This window comes from Scleropages formosus, chromosome 1 (genome assembly GCF_900964775.1).
Source record: "Scleropages formosus chromosome 1, fSclFor1.1, whole genome shotgun sequence".
Classification (NCBI taxonomy): domain Eukaryota; kingdom Metazoa; phylum Chordata; class Actinopteri; order Osteoglossiformes; family Osteoglossidae; genus Scleropages; species Scleropages formosus.
In genome coordinates, this window is record NC_041806.1 from 36,926,004 (window position 1) to 36,944,306 (window position 18,303).

Here is an 18,303-nt window from a genome sequence, read left to right on the forward strand (position 1 = left end):
GGCGGTACAGACGGAAGATCCAAGGGGACGTGCGATCAAAGGGCAACGTGCTGACAGATAGACAGCCTCTGAGATATTTGCTCAGTTCGCTTTGACATGTTTCTAACTCCAGCGTGCTTGTGCAACTCTTGAATCACCTTTGACACATATTTTCATTGCATCTCTGGCTTATGTAAACATGTACAATATGTGTAAACGAGATATGAAATTGAGAGGGAATCTTTGGTGACAATATTATCTTTGTCCCTTAATAGGCAGAGAAGCGACGCTTAGGTACGATGAACGAATCACTCGTTCGACATGTAAATTGAATCTCTTGGTAAGCGGTAGCTGTTATTGGGTCCTACCCAAACAACTGTGCGAACAGAATTATGTCAGCACAGATGGTTTTTTTTTTTTTTTCCCCGTACCCAGCGCTCATTTGTGAGTCCAGTGTGTCCATGTATGTCTTTTTATAGGTTCATATATGTCCAACTGTCATTTGTATGTCCATCTATGTGTTGGGCTTCTCCACTCCACCACAAAAACTGGGAACTAAGGCTGAATCATCCTAAAATTAACATCTTAAAACAAACAAACGCACACAAACCGCTTGTCCCAAATGGGGTTGCAGCAAGCCAAAGCCTAAGTCAGCAACACAGGAGGTAGGGGACGGACTTAGGACAGGAAGCCAGTCCCTCACGAGGCACCCCAAGCAGGACTCGAACCCCAGACCCGCCAGAGAGCAGGACCCGGACGAAGTCGCTGCACCACGGTGCCCCACCGCCGTATTAAAATAGTGAAATTTAATTTCACAAACAGCTGAATCTGAATGTGAATCCAACATCTAGAAGTGAGTCCTCTCTGGATGTTAATTCAGCGCCAAAATAAGGCTGCTGGAGAGGGGCACCGAACATAAATGAATGAAATGAAGATGTTTTTTTCCAAGCAGATGATGATCTGGCCCTTCATGGCCATGTCTGCTGAATTCAAAGACTTTGTGATGACCGTGAGAGTGAAACGCTCTCGGGGCCACAGGCACGAGGGCAGCACTTCAACGGGTGCAGTCATGGTGAGCCGCCAGATTCGCAAGCCCTACATGTGAGTTACTAGAGCACAGCCCTCGCTGGGGGCATTTGTGACGCCGCAGCATAATTGCATTCCCTGGAAAGCCAAACTGGAAGCAATCCTCATGGGCGCTGGAGGAGCACGGGAGCGTGAGACGTAGTAGAAGCAGCCGGTGACGGCAACCGCTTGGTTTCTGACGGCAGTCGCAGGCAGATTGACTTCCTTTTTCGATGGATTCCATTGAGTCACCGACATCTGCGCAATCACGTGAAAAGGAAGGACTGCACTTCTTGTGCAAACCTTCTTTTTTAGAGATCGAAACGTCTCCGAGAGACTAAAGATTTCTCTTATAACGAACCCCAAACCACTGACATACTCAGTGCAGCAGACATGCCATATGGAACCAAAATGGGTCAGGAAACTGCTTCATCATTAATATATAACTGCTATTCTTTGTGCATGTGGTCAAGGAATCTGCTGGTTTTAGGGAAAACTGATGAAATCCTTGTCTGACAAATGTGGGACTGATGGAATGAGTTGTTCCATAAAGCGTACTGCTGCGGACTCGGGTTCACGTGACACCCCACCTATCTGCCCGGTGCTCCTTGTGCTGTGCTGCCACCAAGCCTTCCTAAAAATAAAGCAGAGAGTCTCTCAGGACGAATGAAACACAAAGAATCTGTGTGGAACAACTTGGGCTCTTACTTCTGAGTTACTGTTGCCAGCCATGTGTTACTATGTCAGGAGAGCTGGTAGTGTAGTGGTTAGAATTACTGCCTTTGGACCCAAAGGTTGCAGGTTTGATCCCCACCTCTAGCTGTAATATGATACTTACCCTCAATTGCTCCTGTAAAATTATACAGCTGTATGAATGAGTAAATGATTGTAAGCATGCAATAATTATGACCTTAACATTATAAGTTGTTTTGGAGAAAAACATCAGCTAAAGACTTGCAATACATTGACTCACTCAGCTCACACTTCCCCCAGCTATTTACAGTGTTAAGGTACCTACAATTATTTACCCATTTATACAGCTGGGTAACTTTACTGGAGTACTTTAGGGTAAGTACTTTGCTCAAGGGGGACACAGTGGCTTGGACTGGGTCCTGCTCTCCAGTGGGTCTAGGGTTCGAGTCCCACTTGGGGTGCCTTGCAACAGACTGGCATCCTGTCCTGGGTGTGTCCCCTCCCCCCTCATGCCCTGTGTTGCCAGGTTAGGCTCTGGCTCCCCAGAACCCTGAAAGGGACAAGCAGTTCAGAAAGTGTGTGTGTGTACTTTGCTCATGGGTACTATAGCTAAAGGTAGGAACCAAACCTGTACCTTCGGGGTCCAAAGGCAGCAGATTTAACCACTGCACTACCAGCTGGTACAGAAGGAGACTTGTTTTACACATTCAGATTATGCCGGTATGTTATATTAGTTCAGCTGTTCCATTAGTTTACGAAAACATGCCCTGAAAACTATTATCGGAGTCTCCAGATTACAAGTCTATAAGATGAATGTTTGTTTCCGTCCGAACCTCTGCTCTTTGCAGAAGCTGTGTTCTAATGATTCATTTTTCCCCTTCTCTAGGCTTAGCTAAAACTATTTAAATTTTGCCAGATTCAGTGTCCCCAGTAAATTACAAAGAGTAATGTAAGGAGTAAAGAGTACACTACAATTGTGCTTTAAAAGAAACAACTTATGTTTAGTTTTACCCATAGGATTGGGTTTTTTCCATTTTCCATAAGGTCATGAGTGTGCTATTATTAAGCCTGTAGAAGGAGCCACTGTGCTGCCGTCTGAGCTTCGGCAGACCCTGACCTCTGATCACTATCACTCGAATCAGGCCTTAGGCCAAGGCAAACCTAAAAAAGGGATGTCAGCAAATGTACTCTTTTACATTGGTTTCATAAAATCAGCACAAGGCGGCCTTCCTTAAAGTCATAAGACACGGTTCCTTTAGTCCTGAAACTCAGTAATATGTAGAAATACAATAAAATGTATGTATTTGCACATTCATTTCAGTCGTACTCCAGTAAAGGTAATTCAAGAACAGGTTTAACAAGGACATGCAAGGAATGTTTTTTTTTTCTTAAACCACTCAGAGGACCAATTTAAATCATCTCCCAAAGGAGAAAGTGTACATTTTGCTTTCCGGTGATGTGTAGGGACATTGTATTCAGATAAAGAGCAGCACACATTTTCCTGACAACTTTCTTCTTTCTGAGCTCAGCCAGCTCTGTTATATTGTCTATTTCCATAATATAGCATAATTATTTTTGAGTTTAATTAGTATTTTTACATCGAATTTTTTATGAATGAACACAGCATATGGTGATCATTGCCACGAGCCTGTACATCTGTGCTCATATCAGAAGCATCCAAGTGTATCTGTGTGTGATAATTTGGAGTTTCTTGCTACAAAAATGTATTAATTTAAATGCTGGCACACACAGCCAATTGTAGAGACCTCCTTTTTGGGGAAACCCGAGTTAATTGTGTTTCTTAGATGGCAGCAGTTGCATGAGAAAGAGTGTACAGGTACACGCACACACACACACACACACACACGCACACGTACAGGACTGGGAACTCAGCCTCAGCACAGCTTTACCTTGTTCAGTACCTCATTCCACGGTATAAGAGTGGAGCCCGTCTTGGGTGCTGTGGTGACAAATGGGGTCTCCTCATTTCTGGATTGCACACTGTGCGGCCTGAAGGGCTTCCTCGCGAACGGAGAGGAGGAGGGCATCTGGACACGGCGCCTCGGCAGCGAGCGGACAGACGCCTGGTGGGACACGGGACGTGGGGCGCTGAACAAACAATGGAACAAAGCCAGCATTCAGACCCCCGACTGCCCCAGTGCTCTCTCACTTGTCGTTGGTGGGGGGGGTGGGCTTTAACTTCTCCTGCTTTCCAAGGAGTGAAAAGATGTGATTGTTCCTCAACGCAACGGCTCTTGTCTCCTCATTGTGAAGAAGAGCAAGTCATCAGCAGGAGTCTCACTCGACTGTATGAAACGCTGCAGCTCAACGCTACTGCATGCTACATAGTGTTCGCTGGAAGTCGGCCTGGAGAAAAGCATCTGCTAAATGAATAAATGTGAACTTAAAGGTAAAAAAAGGACACTGTCACATTACTGCTAGCATCAGGGGGCAATTTCTCTTTGTTATCTGCCTGGTTTTGCGTAGCGGTCAGGCGATGGAGGGTCGTAACCGGGCAACGGCGCACGAGTGAAAGGCGAAGGAGACGGGAGAGTACTTGGTGATGGGTTCTGCTCCATTTGCCCCATTGCTCCCCTCTGTAGCCCTGTGCTCTCATTCGTGCCTTTCGGCCAATGCGCGGAGCTCTTCTCAGGAGAGTTTGGCCCACCGGCCTGGGGCTACTTTCTCCCTTTGCTTTCCGGAGAACACGCACCCACACCCACAGACACGCATCCGGTGCTACGTACAGCATCGTGGGAGTGCTTTAATGGCAAAGCGGAGAGTCATTCTCGGGGAAGGTCGCTGCTGAGAAATTCGGACAACGCGACAGGCTGACTCTGCGGCAACGGCGCAAGAGTCCGAAATCTGAGAAAACCCCGAATGCAACAGCAGAGAATCAGTTCTAAAGACTGTCAAGAAATCAGTGGTTAAATCCCAGTAGATCCTGTAACTGGGAAACAGAGAAAAACGACTCAAGTGAAGTGACCCTTTCTGTGAGTAGAAACTGTCGCACTGACACTTCAGCATTGAAAGCGCTTAAACGTGAGCAGATGTACTGGGCTTCCTGCGCCCTCTAGCGGCCGAACGGTGAATAACGTTTTCAAGGCGCAGTGGATCACATATATATATATATATATACTGTTAGTCCTATGGCACTGTATCTATGATATATACTCACATAAAATATGTGTAAACAGTTTACTCACTCACTGTCATTAACAGCTCAGTTATTTATTTATTTATTTATTTATTTATTTCCTTCCTTCCTTCCATCCATCCATCCATCCATCCATCCATCCATCCATCGCTACTGCGTTTGGCCCCAAAGGTTGCAGGTTCAATCCCCACCTCTGGCTGTAGTACCCTTGAGTAAGGTACTTAGCGCAAAAAATTGCTCCAGTAATATTTCCCGGCTGTATAAATTGAATTTGAGGGTTCTGTGCAGTATCTTAGCTGTCCCTAGGACTGCACTCTTCTGGATGTCAGAGACTTTAGATGTTGTTCCTGGAATCTGCTGGAGTCCCTCTCCCACTCTGGGGGTCACAACCCTGAGGGGATATATAAAATAACTGAACTGTTAATGAAAGTGAGTAAACTGTTTACATGCTTCACTATAGAACATAATGGTCAGGATTATACAGTCCTATAATAATACAGTAAAGTACAATATTTTTTTAGACATTACATTTACGTATTTAGCAGACACTTTTCTCCAAAGCAACTTATGATGACCAGTCCACACACCTTATTCACCAAGGTGACTTACACTGCTAGATACACTACTTACAATGGGTCACTCATCCATACATCAATGGAACACACATACTCTCTCTGCCACTGTCACTCACACACTATATATACATTGCAGTCACTAAATTTTCAGTTTTTTACAGTCAACAACACATACAGAACCCAGAACAGTTTACTTACATATGTCGCTTCGATTTCTGATATATTTTCCATTTCACCTTAAGATAATTTAACTAATTAAGATAATTTCCGAAACACATTGTTCTCCCAGAGGAAAAGGTCAGACAGAATTCAAGAAAAATGTCAATGTTTAAAAGCAGTAATCTGAAATTTTCGGAACTGAATGTGCCTATAGACTGAACAGTGAAAATTCCATAATCCTGCTGCAGCTTTAGCTGATAATATGGGATAATTTTTCAGACGCACAGCAGTGACTAAATTAATTTCTGCAGACGGAACTCAATGACCCCATGGCAGCTCCACACAACTTCACATGATTCATTCTTCATTTTCATATTCAAACACGGAAATCCACTGCCCACACCACGAGCGTGGTGATGTGGCCAAATCATAACACAAACCAGCATTTTAAACACAACAGAATATGTTCCATTTTACCGAGACATAGCATGGCAATCATTTTCAAAATTTTGCATATGCATAAAAATATACAAATATGTAGTTGCTTCATAAATTCCAAGGTAGTAGGGCAATGAAATCAGTACTGAAATCGAATTACCGATTTCATTAAAATGATTCACATGGATGATGACATTACATGAGGAAAAAAAACAAAATTGGACCAAAAAAATTGCATTTTAATTATGAACACAGTTTTTGTTTCTTTTGAGTTTTTAAACCAAGGGGTGCGGTGGCGCAGTGGGTTGGACCACGGTCCTGCTGTCTGGTGGGTCTGGGGTTCGAGTCCCGCTTAGGGTGCCTTGCGACGGACTGGCGTCCTGTCCTGGGTGTGTCCCCTTCCCCCTCCGGCCTTACGCCCTGTGTTGCCGGGTAGGCTCCGGTTCCCCCGTGACCCCGTATGGGACAAGCGGTTCTGAAACTGTGTGTGTGTGTGTGTGTGTGTGTGTGTGTGTGTGTGTGTGTGTGTGTGTGTGTGTGTGTGTGTGTGTGTGTGTGTGAGAGAGTTTTTAAACCAGCGGTATATTTCTACATCCTAGCATCAGCCAACATGAACTGATTGTGGTGATGATGCCCAGTTTTTTGTGGAACATACTGTCTGCGGAAAATAAAAGCATACCAAACATCGGTATAATCTGTAAACGAAAAGAAATGGCCCTGTAGCGAACCCCTGTGTGTCGTGTTCAGGATGAGCTCTTCAAGGGGACAAAGAGGCTCTGAAGATGTGGTGAGAAGAAGCACGAGGACAGGGACTGGACCGTGATGACACGAAGGACGGTTGTCTCTAGGACTCCAGCCACTGGACACTGCTCGCTTCCCAAACTGGGTGGCACTGCAGTCGAGCACCAAGGGACTCGGCCCGCGAAGCGTGGGGTAACTCTCGTGCCATGTGACCGCCTGTAGAGAGCGACCTCACCTCCTGCTGGCAGCCTCAGCGAGGAGGGCTTAGCGTGGACGTCTGCTTGGATTAGCAGGAGATCCTACCTGACAATCTACTGACCCGAGCCTGGTTTTGCGGCACAGGCCGACCGGGCACATGGGCCGAGACCGCAGAGCCGCCGGCCAGAGGAACAGCGGCAACGAAGCAGGACAGCTGGTGCACAACAGGGTGGAAAATTACCAGGACCCACAACGCCGCGCTCGTGCAGGAACAGCTTATGGTCTCTAACGTGCTCCAGCAGTCGTGACTAGGCCAGGCTGGAATTCATTTGAATAAGAATACGCTCTCCTGTATGTGCTGAGCTCCGCTTTCAGAATAAATCATGACAATTCACTTTGTGTTCCTCTGCCTTTTCGCAGGCTTCAATCGGACACAGTTTGTGTTACAGTTTTGATGTTGAAAGCAACACGTAGACCCTCCCACTGAAATTTTCCCCAAGAACTGTGCTATGGAGTCATCGGCTCATCCACGTAATACATCTATCTTGCATCTCACGCCCTCTTCTCTCTCCCTTGCGCTCCCTCCCTTCCTCTCTCCCTCTCTCTCTCTCTCCTTCGTACTTAAAGCTTATTGTGGCCAAATAGGCTTAGAATCATTGCTATGGCAACCGTAAATCATTATCAAGGAGTGAAAGCTTCACGAAGCTGTGATCTGCCGAGGTCCCTTGAGAGAGTGCAGCCAGCCTTGAGCGACAAGTGAAGGCAGGCACAGGCTCGCTGGGGTGCAGCGAGCGTGAGGGGGGGTGGCACCTCGGGACCACCGGAGAGAGAGGAGCCCGCGGAGCCAGAGCTCACAGCAACACGCTCTCGAGCAGCGCATGCGGCAGAGCAGCCGTACGGTGGGCGCCGGAGCTCCCCCTCACTTTAAAAGTCACTTCGGAAGAGTCCGGGTCGAGGACAGGAACCAGGTAGGCTGAGAGGTTTAGCACGAGGGGCTTTGCCGGTTTCACAGCAGCCAGCGTTGCATTACTTTGTGCAAAAACACAGGCGAATGAGAGCTCTGCAGTACAGCTGGTTTGTTAAGATCCATGCGGACAGATGTTGTGTAGCGTTACTCCTAAGGGTTGTCTGACATGGACCATATCATTCAATTAGCGACAAGGAGTTCATTGAGTTACGCAACGTCATATAGACTGGTATCCAAGACAAAAGAATGCTTGTCTTTAAAAGTACATCTGAAAGAGCAGATCTGCGGCACAGTGGTAGTCAGATCATATTTATTCACTATGATGTATACATTATTTGGGAATATTTCCGTTTCCAATATTTTCTGCCTCTGTAAAGAAATTCTTTGACACCTTCTGTATATGTGAAGAAATTAAATATTGTCGTCATGATAAAAGCGAAAGGAGCACTATATTTTCCAAAAAAGAAAGCTTCACAGCCCAAAAGTAACAAAGCATATGTGCCCTGTTTGTAATTATTGTATAACTTATGAATAAACAATATAGCACATAGCTAATGTCACTTGCACACACCAGTAGGTACAGTACATGTGCTTTACAAACAGATATTGCTACATACTGTATATTCACATATAGTGGACGCAGCAAAAATAGCATTGCTTGATATGACCGTGGATTACGTGTCATGTCTCAGCAGGTATATTGATAATGTTCGGCTAAAGAGGATGGGAAAGAGTAAAAGACGTGTGGCAGAAGCTGTAATGTAGACTTTGCATCTGCAGCGGGAAGGACGCGGAATGTCGGCGGCAGGCAGCGTCGCTGGTGAACGGGATTTCGTTTCTTCTTTTCTAACTGATCAGGCGAGGGGTTCAGCCAAAAGTCACATCTGTTTGTAAACATCTGATCAGAAATGACGTGCAGAAGACCTTCCTCCCATCCCTGTCGATCTCCTCTACGGGGGGAGCAGGCCGTATACAGGTCTGTAGCGCCAGATGCCCGCTGACACCTTGACCTGAAGAATCCCTTTAATGGGCTCTGATGAGGACTGCGAGGAGAGATGAGTCAGTGTGATTCCAGCTGCTCTGTTCATCACTTCACACCTTTGATTTCATTGTAAAAAGCCTTCGCTCTTCCTGGTAAGCACACAAACTCTTCTCGTAGGATCTGGTTCTCTCTTCACCTTCAGGGACGTGATCTTCATGGACCCAGAACGGTAATGCCTTGTGGCCACTATGGTAAACACCTTGAGTGTTTGCTGTGTTACTTCCAAGATGAGCAGAAAAAAGGGTATTTGGCCCAGTGTAACAAAGGGAAGGTATTACATAGAACGCTGCAGGTTTCTTAGTTGATTTTCACCGAATCCGGCAGAAGTTACGGGAAACTGCTTTTCCGAGGCCCGGCGGGGCGCGTAACGGTGACATTCGCTTTCCCGCGTAACCGCGACCCGGAAGTTGGAGAGCAGTGACTGAAAAGTGGCAGCGGTGTCCCCGTTTCCGTCCCGCAGGCGAGGCGAGGTGAGGCGAGGGGACGGCATGGCCTCCTGGTTCGGCTGGAGCGAGCCCTACCCCCGCAGCGCTCGCAGGAGTCCGGCCGAAGTGGTGACCGACACCTTGATGCTGGAGCTCAACTGGCAGATGAAGGAGGCGGAGAGGCAACAGCGCGAGCGCGAGAACGAGTACCGGCGGCTGAAGACCGGCGTGGACTACAGCTGGCTGGCCACCGTGCCCCGCACCAACTATGACATCACGGCCGGGGAGAGGCTGGGATTGGAGGACCTCTGCGCAAAGCTCCACCCCTCTTACTGTGGGACCGTCATTCTCAGGTAACTGATACCCACTGGTCTGCCAGTTCTGGGCCTGCAATTCTATTCCTGGATTTTCATTCAAATCATTCCTCAAAAATGCGACTCTTAAACAACTGGTTGCATGAGTATGAGAAGAACTGCGGAACCGCCGCTGCTACAGTTTGCAAAATGTCAGCTTCGCGGCGACAAAGTCGACAGAGCGCACGATCTACGGAGCAGACAAAACGATCAAACGGCTATTCCTCTTTAATAATTTAATTCCCATTTCCATAATAGTAAATAGTATCCTTAATAGCAAGGATACTCAAAAGCAACGCAACTCAAACAATCTTGCTGTTGCTTTTTTCCGGAGTGACTTGCAGCGTTGGGTTTGTACACTCTTTTACGATAAATGACTGTAGGCAGTTCAGTTGAGTGTGTCCAGCACTGTAATTTGCATTGACCAAAGGTGTCAAATACTGCTTTGCAAATTTGCTTCGGAGAAAAATGTTTGTTAAACGAATAAATGTAAATTGATACAATTAGGTAAATTTTTTTTTTTTACTGCAGTGGTTGAGAGGAAGTTCATGCCCAAGGTTAATTTAGCAGGAGCGGCGATTCACGCCCGGGTCGTTCCAATTGCTAGGCGGCCGTGGTAACCGCGATGCTACCTACCACCCCAGCAGCTAGTGGACTGGTATTGTTTGCCTGCGCAAAGAGGACAGGGGCGGCGCGCCGGCCTCCACGAAGAGCTCAGCTGCGAGAACGGGGCCGTTTCGGCGCGGCATCAGCTCGCTCGGAGACTGAAAATAAAGAGAGGTACTCGAACATTTTTAGCGGCGCAGTCACAAAATGTCCAGCAGGAACGGTCGGACACGCACCAGAGCCTCGAGCAGACAACGCTGCAGAGAACACGCTCCCTTGTAATCAGGCTGAGTACCCTGCCACCTCACCCCGGGCTAAGGCAAGAAGCCCAAACGGCAGAGTCAAAGAGCGATAAGAACTATGAGCACAGCTTATTTAAAGACTCTGGCGAACTTATAAAGGCACTCATAAAAGTAAGTAGATTTGGTTGGCAGCATTCGCTCTTCTCCCATAAAGGCGGCGTGCATCTCGAGGGGGGACCCGTAATCTGCAGTGGCTGGATGAACAGGTGCTCGAGGGCTGACGTCAGGGGGGAATTAAAAGCGCTGCCATTTACCGATTCGCCGGAGCTCCCGGAGAACACGGCCGAGGCGCCGCGGCGAGCGCCGCGCTAAGGATGACGCTACGTTGGCCTCGCTGAAATGAACCGAGCCCTCTGCTCGAGGAGCGTTTTAAAATACAACACCCACACAGCCTCTCTGCCAGCGCTGCTTTGTTCCATGCCGTGAGGCTGCATCGCAGGGCCAGGCCAACCACGGGGGATTTGTGTTTCCGCAGCTGCTTCTTGCACCGCGGCTTATAGCTTACCCTCAGCAAACAGGTCTATTTCAGCCAAAGCGCCGATCTATTTCCTCGGACTGTTACCTGGCATAAGGCGTCCGCTTTGACGGGGACGGGAATGCACCACGTTCACGTGTGATGCTGTCTCTTCGTGGATTAACGTAGACCCCCCTGTGGACATGGTGCGGGCAGGTTAGCGAATGCCCAACAGCGACCGCAAGCAGGCTAAACGTAATGGACGACTGCTGCTCCACTCAATCGCAAAGATTCAAGAGGTCTTTAGGCAGTTTATACACAACTCGTGAAACACAGCCTAGAGCATTTATTCTGAAAGGAGGAGGAGTCCACGATCACGCTGCAGTATCGGTCAAAAGTCTATGTCAGACTTGTCAGGGCCAAAAAAACAGATGGTGGGCATATCTGTCCTGCCCGCGGTCTGGGTTTGTACTGCTGGTCACGGAGGGGGTGATCCGCAAGTCCATGGCAATCGCAACCAGCGTAGTGCGCAGGCATGCTGATCCGTCAGGATTTTGGCTACTTAAGTAGTCCTTTGTTCTTCAATGTTCCTCAAATGCAGTTCACAGTTATGCAAGAACAACGTGGAGAATGAGGTTCAACTCAGACTAATGACCTGGATGTAAAAAAAAATCATCAATGAAGAAACAAACAAACTAGTTTTCAGCAATGTGCTCAAATGTTTATACCAGCCTGGCCTCACATAAACTGCCCACACAGACCTATATTCTCTGTTTGTAATGTCTTGGAGATGGGATGAACAATTTCACAGAGTATCTACTGAATCTCTAAGAATCTGTACGTGTGACCTTTCTGTGTAGTTGGACTTGGTGTTTTGGGTAGCACAAGCCTCACCCAAGAATCAAATATTTGTTTACGCTGCCATTTGAGCCATACTTACTACGAGGAAAACACTTTTCCGTGCGCAGGTTCCGGCAGGTGATGGCGGAGAACGAGCCCGAAGTACAGGAGGTGTCTGGTCTGTTCCGCTCTGTTCTACTGGAGGCGCTGGACCGAATGAAGGAGGAGGAGGAAGCCAAGAGGCTTTCGCGTCAGTGGAACAACAAGCGGTCTGTGAGCACATCGCTCATGAACTTCAAGTCGCGTGTCAGGATAAACCCCTTTGGCAGCAGCGAGGTGAAGACGGTGTCAGAGGATGTGGAGAGGGCCCAGGAGAGCACCGAGCGGGCCAAGCGGGTCTGGAGCATGCCCGAGTTCCACAACAGCAAAGGGGTGTGAAAGGCTGGTGGGGAGCTGTGACCACAGAACACGTTCCTGCAGCAGGAATGTGAGGCTCGGGAGCAAGGCGGACATGAGCCTACACACCTGCACCTCATAGGGACGTTTAGAGATGGTATAAAAACAAGGCTATTGTGTATATTTAACCTTTTTTGATAAATCACTTTGATATAAACAATTTTTGTAGATTATATGAGTGGCTGACAAGTGCTCAATTTTTTGGATATTTCAGATGGGAGAGTTTTTAAAAAAAAAAAAACTAGCTGAAAACTGACTAGTTTTTTCTTGACACTTTTTTAAGGACAGCAGGGACATGGCACAACATCCTTTATAGGATGTTGCATACAAATAAATAATATTTTAGGATACATAGCCCAGCTTTAAACTTTTGACACAATTTTATAGCACACTTTAAAACAATGTCACACACCTCGTGTCCTACCATGTTTATTGCTACTGAGCAAATGAAACACGAACAACATGCTGTGTGATTACTGGAATTCACTGTATAAATCTGATCACTTAATTGTATTATATACAACAATTAAAGGTTCACGTGGGACGTTCCAGGAATACAGTAACTGCATGTGGAGTTTGATGGGTGAACTTGGGAAAATCCAATAAAAATTTGGCACATCGCATGCGGCGGCTCATAAAGCGGTAAGACCAATGCCAGTGGCTTATGACGACAACGGATGTCAAGTTATAAAGAACCATACAGCATGAATGGACAACCAGCTGAAGCTCAAATAATGAAAATAGGGATAAAACACTGATTTATTAGACTGAGGAATATTGTACATAGATTCTAATTGAGGACATATGTCACAACTCAGCCTTCTTTCATGACTACATTTTTGGTTTCGTGTATTCCAAAATATTTGTAAAGAAATCACATTTATACTGTTAAAGGGGTTAGGTGCTGTATATTTACACAAATTTATGACAGCAATGGTATTTTAATATCTAAATGTAGTAAAAACAATTAGCCCTGGGTAACACACATTATGGTTCTGTCTGAACCTTTATCCAGCTCTTACAAACTATTGTTTTTTTCTGAAACCATTCCATAGATCTTTGCTCTAGTCCTTATGTTCTGTTACAATAGGTCTATGAAATACTGTAAAATAAAAAACCTAAATCCAAAAATATGAAAAATCTTTTTTTTTTTTTTTTTTTTTAAAAAAAAAAAGGAAAAGAAAGAACAACGCTATGTGACCAAACTGAAATTCTGGAAAGACACTGCAGTACTGTACAGAATATTACATTAATTGAAGGTTTTGAGAAATACAACCAATTATGGAATTACTGAAAGTGTTGATACCGTTTCTATTACAGTGCAGTCCACTGATTTTCTGAAGGACCTTGCACACATCTTCCAAAAGCATACATTTAAAATATCAATAGAAAATATTATAATACAGTATGCCAAATATTTAAAGCTTAAGCAAGTTTTAAATAGACAAGAAAAAAAGGACTCAATTTTCCCCAATCAAAAGAAGGGTCTATTTTGTTGAGACAACACTTTAATTAGGTCCTAATTTTTTTTCTTATTTGATCTGGAAACAATTATAGAGATTGAGCTCAGGTGCAGGAACAGTTAATGAACTTTCCCTGAGTTAGACTACTAGCTTGTTGCAAGGTCACTCCTCATGATTGTGGACAATGAAGGGGTTTTAGTTCTACAGTCACAATGGCGTAGGTCACAAGGCAGAGTTGAGGAACTCCAGCAGTTCAGCACGATTTTTGTCCCTCTGTAAATAAGTTATAAGAAAAATTATTACAAAGAAGCATACCAGTTGCCTGTAACTCAGTACAATATTTTATATTTACAACAGAAGTGATATGCTGGATATATTTCAACACTGACTAAACCAATAAAAAAATAATCAAATACTGATTTTTGTTATAATTCAGCAATAAAAAAAAAATCATATTCAACTCTCCATTTTGAGGAAACATTCTGAAGTCAAGATATTAAAAATGAACTCATGTAAAATTAACCAAAGCAATCAATTAAATATTGATTTCATAATCACCTGCTTATCCTTTTTAGATTTTTTCACCTTCATTTTAATCCTCTTCCCTGAGATCATGCTGTACTTTCCACCCTTCTTTTTTTCCTTCAGATACTAAAAAACAAAGGCGTGTTTGTAAAATGCTATAAATACACAATGATAGCACTTCAAACTTCATTATACAATATTCTGTTCATACCTTGGATATCTGAACAGGCCCAGAGCTTTCACTATCTGCCTTAGATTTTTTGTCCTTCTTTCTCTTGTGTTTTTTCTCTTTTTTCCCCTTCTGTTCAAAGCACAACACCTATTTGGTTAATTCTCAAAACAATGAATTTAATAACAAGTTAATAATTAAAATTAAAAAGATAAAGTTTGATTTATACATTTATTCCCTACATGAAAATACATGTCTTAGTGGTAAACTTTAATGTCACTATCATTAATTGCTAATAAATACAAATGCACACATTTTGTACTATATGACTACAAAAGTCATGGTTATACAATAAAATACATCAAGATACTAGCTACTCTGAATTTAACTTTACACTTGGAAAATGGCTATGACTAAACTAGTATCACCTGCCTTTGTTCATATATTCACTGAAATTCTATAGCAACAATGCATAACTATTTTCACCACTAAGAAAATACAAAAGGCCATAAACACCTTTCTGGGATGCTTTTCCTTCTTTCTTTTCTTCGATTTTGACTTGCTGTGGGAATCTGAACAAAAAAATTCAAAATTTCAGATACCATAAAAATAATTCTGATAACTTGTCTGTAGAAAAACCACAGCGGGAACATTTTGGAAATGAGGGAAAACTGACCATTAGCAGTTTATTAATCCTTAATTAGCTGTGGAACATGACTGACTACCTCCCCCCTCCCCACCTTACGAAGGGTAATACACTGCAGAGAAACCCTTTGTAAAGTGAATTCTCATGTCAAAGATGTAACTACCAATAATTTCGATAATGATCAAACTTCATGTAGTTCTGAGTCCTGAAACGGACACCCAAATATCACTAAATCCCATTTTCATGAACAAACATTAGTTTACATTTATTCATTTAGCAGACGCTTTTCTCCAAAGCGACGTACATCTCAGAGAAATACAATTTGTCCATTACATTAGAAGAAAGAGGAACTTAGTTTAAGTCTGTGTAAGTCACCTTGGTGAATAAGGTGTGTGGGTTGATGACACTACATAGAGTTCATTGGAAGTTGCTTTGGAGAAAAGTATCTGCTAAATAAATAAACGTAAATGTAGTTGCAGACATGTGATTCTTAAACTTAGTTTGTTTCTTTCCACTTTATGCACCGATGTTCATCACACAAGTAGGTGCATAAAACTCTGAATAGATGATTCCTTCCTACAGTTTTTTTTTTTTTTTATAGAAACAGTACACAAACATTTACATATAATACAGGAGTAGTGGCTGTGTAAAGGCTTATCTGGGCATAATCATAAAGTTATGAACATTTACACCCTACATGAGCTTCAGAGATCTTGGGCAAAGTGAGTCTGGAAGAGGTGAGTTTTCAGACCCTTCTTAAATCTGGATAGAGTTTCAGCAGTTCTGAGAGAGAGGGGGAGATCATTCCAACACAACAGAGCCAGAACTGAGAACCTCTGTGCTAGTTCTCATAAGAACAAGGCAGTTTGGCTTAATTAATTACAATATTGTATGGCTGGCTACTGCTAACACTGTGGGTAAAAGTCAAAGATTGCATTTAATCCTGTCACCACATAAACTTTATGGGATATGCTACAATAAACTTGCACTTAGACTTAGTGTGAATGTACTGGTGTGTGTGTGTCCACGTGAGTTACATTGCTGTATTATATAAATGCATGAATGAGTGTAGGCTGTTTAATGCAGTGTGTCTAACACCAAGTAACCTTGGACAAAGGTGTCAGCTAAACAGTAGCTCATAATCACTGTAAGTCACTTTAGAGAAAAGCATGTACTAAATGAATAAATGTTAATTTCTTCCACCACTCAGCTGACACGAGAAATCCAAACTCAGTCCTCACGAATGGAAATAAACTCCACAGTGGGGGTATTAAAAGTCCTCATAAAGCTGAATTCTTGCAACTCGAATGGGTGTGTCTCATGGATGACCATGTGTTAGTTTGATACACTAAGCTATTTACAATGATTTATCCATTTATACAACTTGGATATTTTTAGTGGAGCAGTTCAGAGACAGTATGCTGAAAAACTGTAGTATACAGAACAGTGGGGATTCAGACTCTGGACCTCGAGACTGTAAGGTAATGGTTTTAATTGCAATACCACATGGTGCTTGTGTGTTGAACATCTCATCAGTTCATCGTGTTAGAGAACAACCCATCATCACCCAAACAATCCTCAGCTACATTATGTCAAGGAGACAGGTCTTCCTCTCATCCACACACAGTAATCCTCCTTGGCTGTGGACCAATGCACCTACCACTGCTACTGCTGCTGCTCCTACTGAGAGAGGAACAGGACGAGGAGGACGATGCTGACGATGAAGAGGAGGAGCTCGACGAACTGGAGGATGATGAAGATCGGCTGCGGCTTTGTTTCCGTTTCCTCTTCTCCTTCTCTGCGTAGGAGAAAAGTAGCTTTCTGTGTCCCTTTCTGCAATGCTGACTTCACGGTGAGGACGCAGTCCGAGTACAGAGGCAAAAGGAACAGACAAAGAAGGAGAGATGAAGGGGAGAATGTGGCACAAAACCTCACCTGTACTCCTTGACCGCCTTTCCTCAGAGGTTGTGCTGGACTGAGCTGAGCGTCGTTTCACTTTGGAACCCTGGTCTGACTGGAAAACAACAGTTAGACCAACATTAGCGAGAAGACCATTAAAGTTATGCTTATTTATTTAACCTAAACAAAACTAAACAAGAGAACAGTTGGTTATATTTGTGGTGTCAGTTATGTACAGCTGCCTGGGTTCAATGCAATGAATGAAGTTAGTAGTGTTACACACACACACACAGGGACTTATTATTAGTGACAAGCCACACAAGGGTGTTCCATTTACTCGTGAATAACAGCTTAACTGCAAACTGTACTAACAGCCCGGTATTATTCGCAATTCAGCACTCACTCGTCCCTCGGCCCATCATACACAGTGGCCTAGTAGACTAGTTTAAAAATAGTCCGTAACTTACCATTATTTAATTCAAATATACAACCAGGTTTTAAACTGAAAACACTTAGAACACTGCAGCTGTTTATACGTCATAACCAGTAGCCCGCTAAAGCTGTCGTTATGTTGTCAAAGAATAATTACGAGTTAACTACACATCTGAAATTATAACACAAAGGAGCCATGTTGTATCCCAGAATTCAACACGCTCAAAGCCACGACCGGAAAGTAGTGCGCGTGCGTCGTCCGCCGTTCTGACGTCATCAATTGCAGCGTCGCCACATATCCATTAGGTGGCTTGTTTTAGCCACGCGCAGCGCGCGCGCGTGCGTGTGCGAAGCAACTGCTGGTTTTCTGAGCTTTTCCACTGGAAACGTTTTTTCATTCATGACAGAATTTTTTTTTTTTTTGCACAATGTAAATAAATCATTTAAATTCAACGAACTATTTTAGCATTTAATTAATCCAGAATGTAAACTGGATCCTCATGTTGTCAAGTCGTTGCAGGTTTTGCAGCGCTAACATTGAATCAATTGATTGAATCAATCATTGATTTTCCGCTTAAAATAATTGACTGATTTTTCCCCATGATCAGAGTAAGAAGATGAGGAATGCGGAGTGTGTTTTCGGCACGTGTCTGTCAAACGCGGCCCTTGAGTAGCCTGGAGTTTGTTGCGACAAGTTTAGACTGCTTTCTCTCTCCTTC

At 44.2% G+C, this 18,303-nt stretch overlaps 2 protein-coding genes across 5 annotated transcripts; one reads left to right on the top strand and one right to left on the bottom strand.

Moving 5' to 3' along the window:
- The first annotated feature begins 7,353 nt into the window (after positions 1–7,353).
- rd3 (retinal degeneration 3, GUCY2D regulator) lies at positions 7,354–13,583 on the top strand. Of its 4 annotated transcripts, none has more exons than XM_018743475.2 (3): positions 7,354–9,106; positions 9,475–9,792; positions 12,123–13,583. In XM_018743475.2, the coding sequence occupies exons 2-3, from the start codon at positions 9,503–9,505 to the stop codon at positions 12,430–12,432; spliced, it is 600 nt and encodes a 199-aa protein (XP_018598991.1). In that variant the 5' UTR covers positions 7,354–9,106; positions 9,475–9,502; the 3' UTR covers positions 12,433–13,583. The 4 variants fall into 4 exon arrangements, with proteins under 4 accessions (XP_018598991.1, XP_018598989.1, XP_018598990.1 ...); XM_018743473.2 differs by having other exon boundaries at positions 7,354–7,973; positions 9,485–9,792; XM_018743476.2 differs by having other exon boundaries at positions 7,735–7,973.
- Positions 13,584–13,741: 158 nt separating this feature from the next.
- LOC108929128 (corepressor interacting with RBPJ 1) lies at positions 13,742–17,796 on the bottom strand. Its single transcript, XM_018743477.1, has 7 exons — positions 17,620–17,796; positions 17,189–17,267; positions 16,914–17,051; positions 15,124–15,179; positions 14,650–14,739; positions 14,472–14,564; positions 13,742–14,186 (listed from the first exon to the last, which is right to left on the bottom strand). The coding sequence occupies exons 1-7, from the start codon at positions 17,620–17,622 to the stop codon at positions 14,136–14,138; spliced, it is 510 nt and encodes a 169-aa protein (XP_018598993.1). The 5' UTR covers positions 17,623–17,796; the 3' UTR covers positions 13,742–14,135.
- Positions 17,797–18,303: the final 507 nt, after the last annotated feature.

Bases quoted from the DNA above. Each gene is read 5' to 3' on its own strand.
- rd3 (XM_018743473.2), top strand. From the start codon at position 7,884: ATGCGGCAGAGCAGCCGTACGGTGGGCGCCGGAGCTCCCCCTCACTTT. The intron at 7,974-9,484 runs GTAGGCTGAGAG...AGGCGAGGCGAG, and splicing joins GGGTCGAGGACAGGAACCAG to GTGAGGCGAGGGGACGGCAT. The intron at 9,793-12,122 runs GTAACTGATACC...TTCCGTGCGCAG, and splicing joins TGTGGGACCGTCATTCTCAG to GTTCCGGCAGGTGATGGCGG.
- LOC108929128 (XM_018743477.1), bottom strand. The intron at 17,052-17,188 runs GTGAGGTTTTGT...TCTCCTACGCAG, and splicing joins AAGGCGGTCAAGGAGTACAG to AGAAGGAGAAGAGGAAACGG. The intron at 14,565-14,649 runs GTATGAACAGAA...TTTGTTTTTTAG, and splicing joins GGCCTGTTCAGATATCCAAG to TATCTGAAGGAAAAAAAGAA.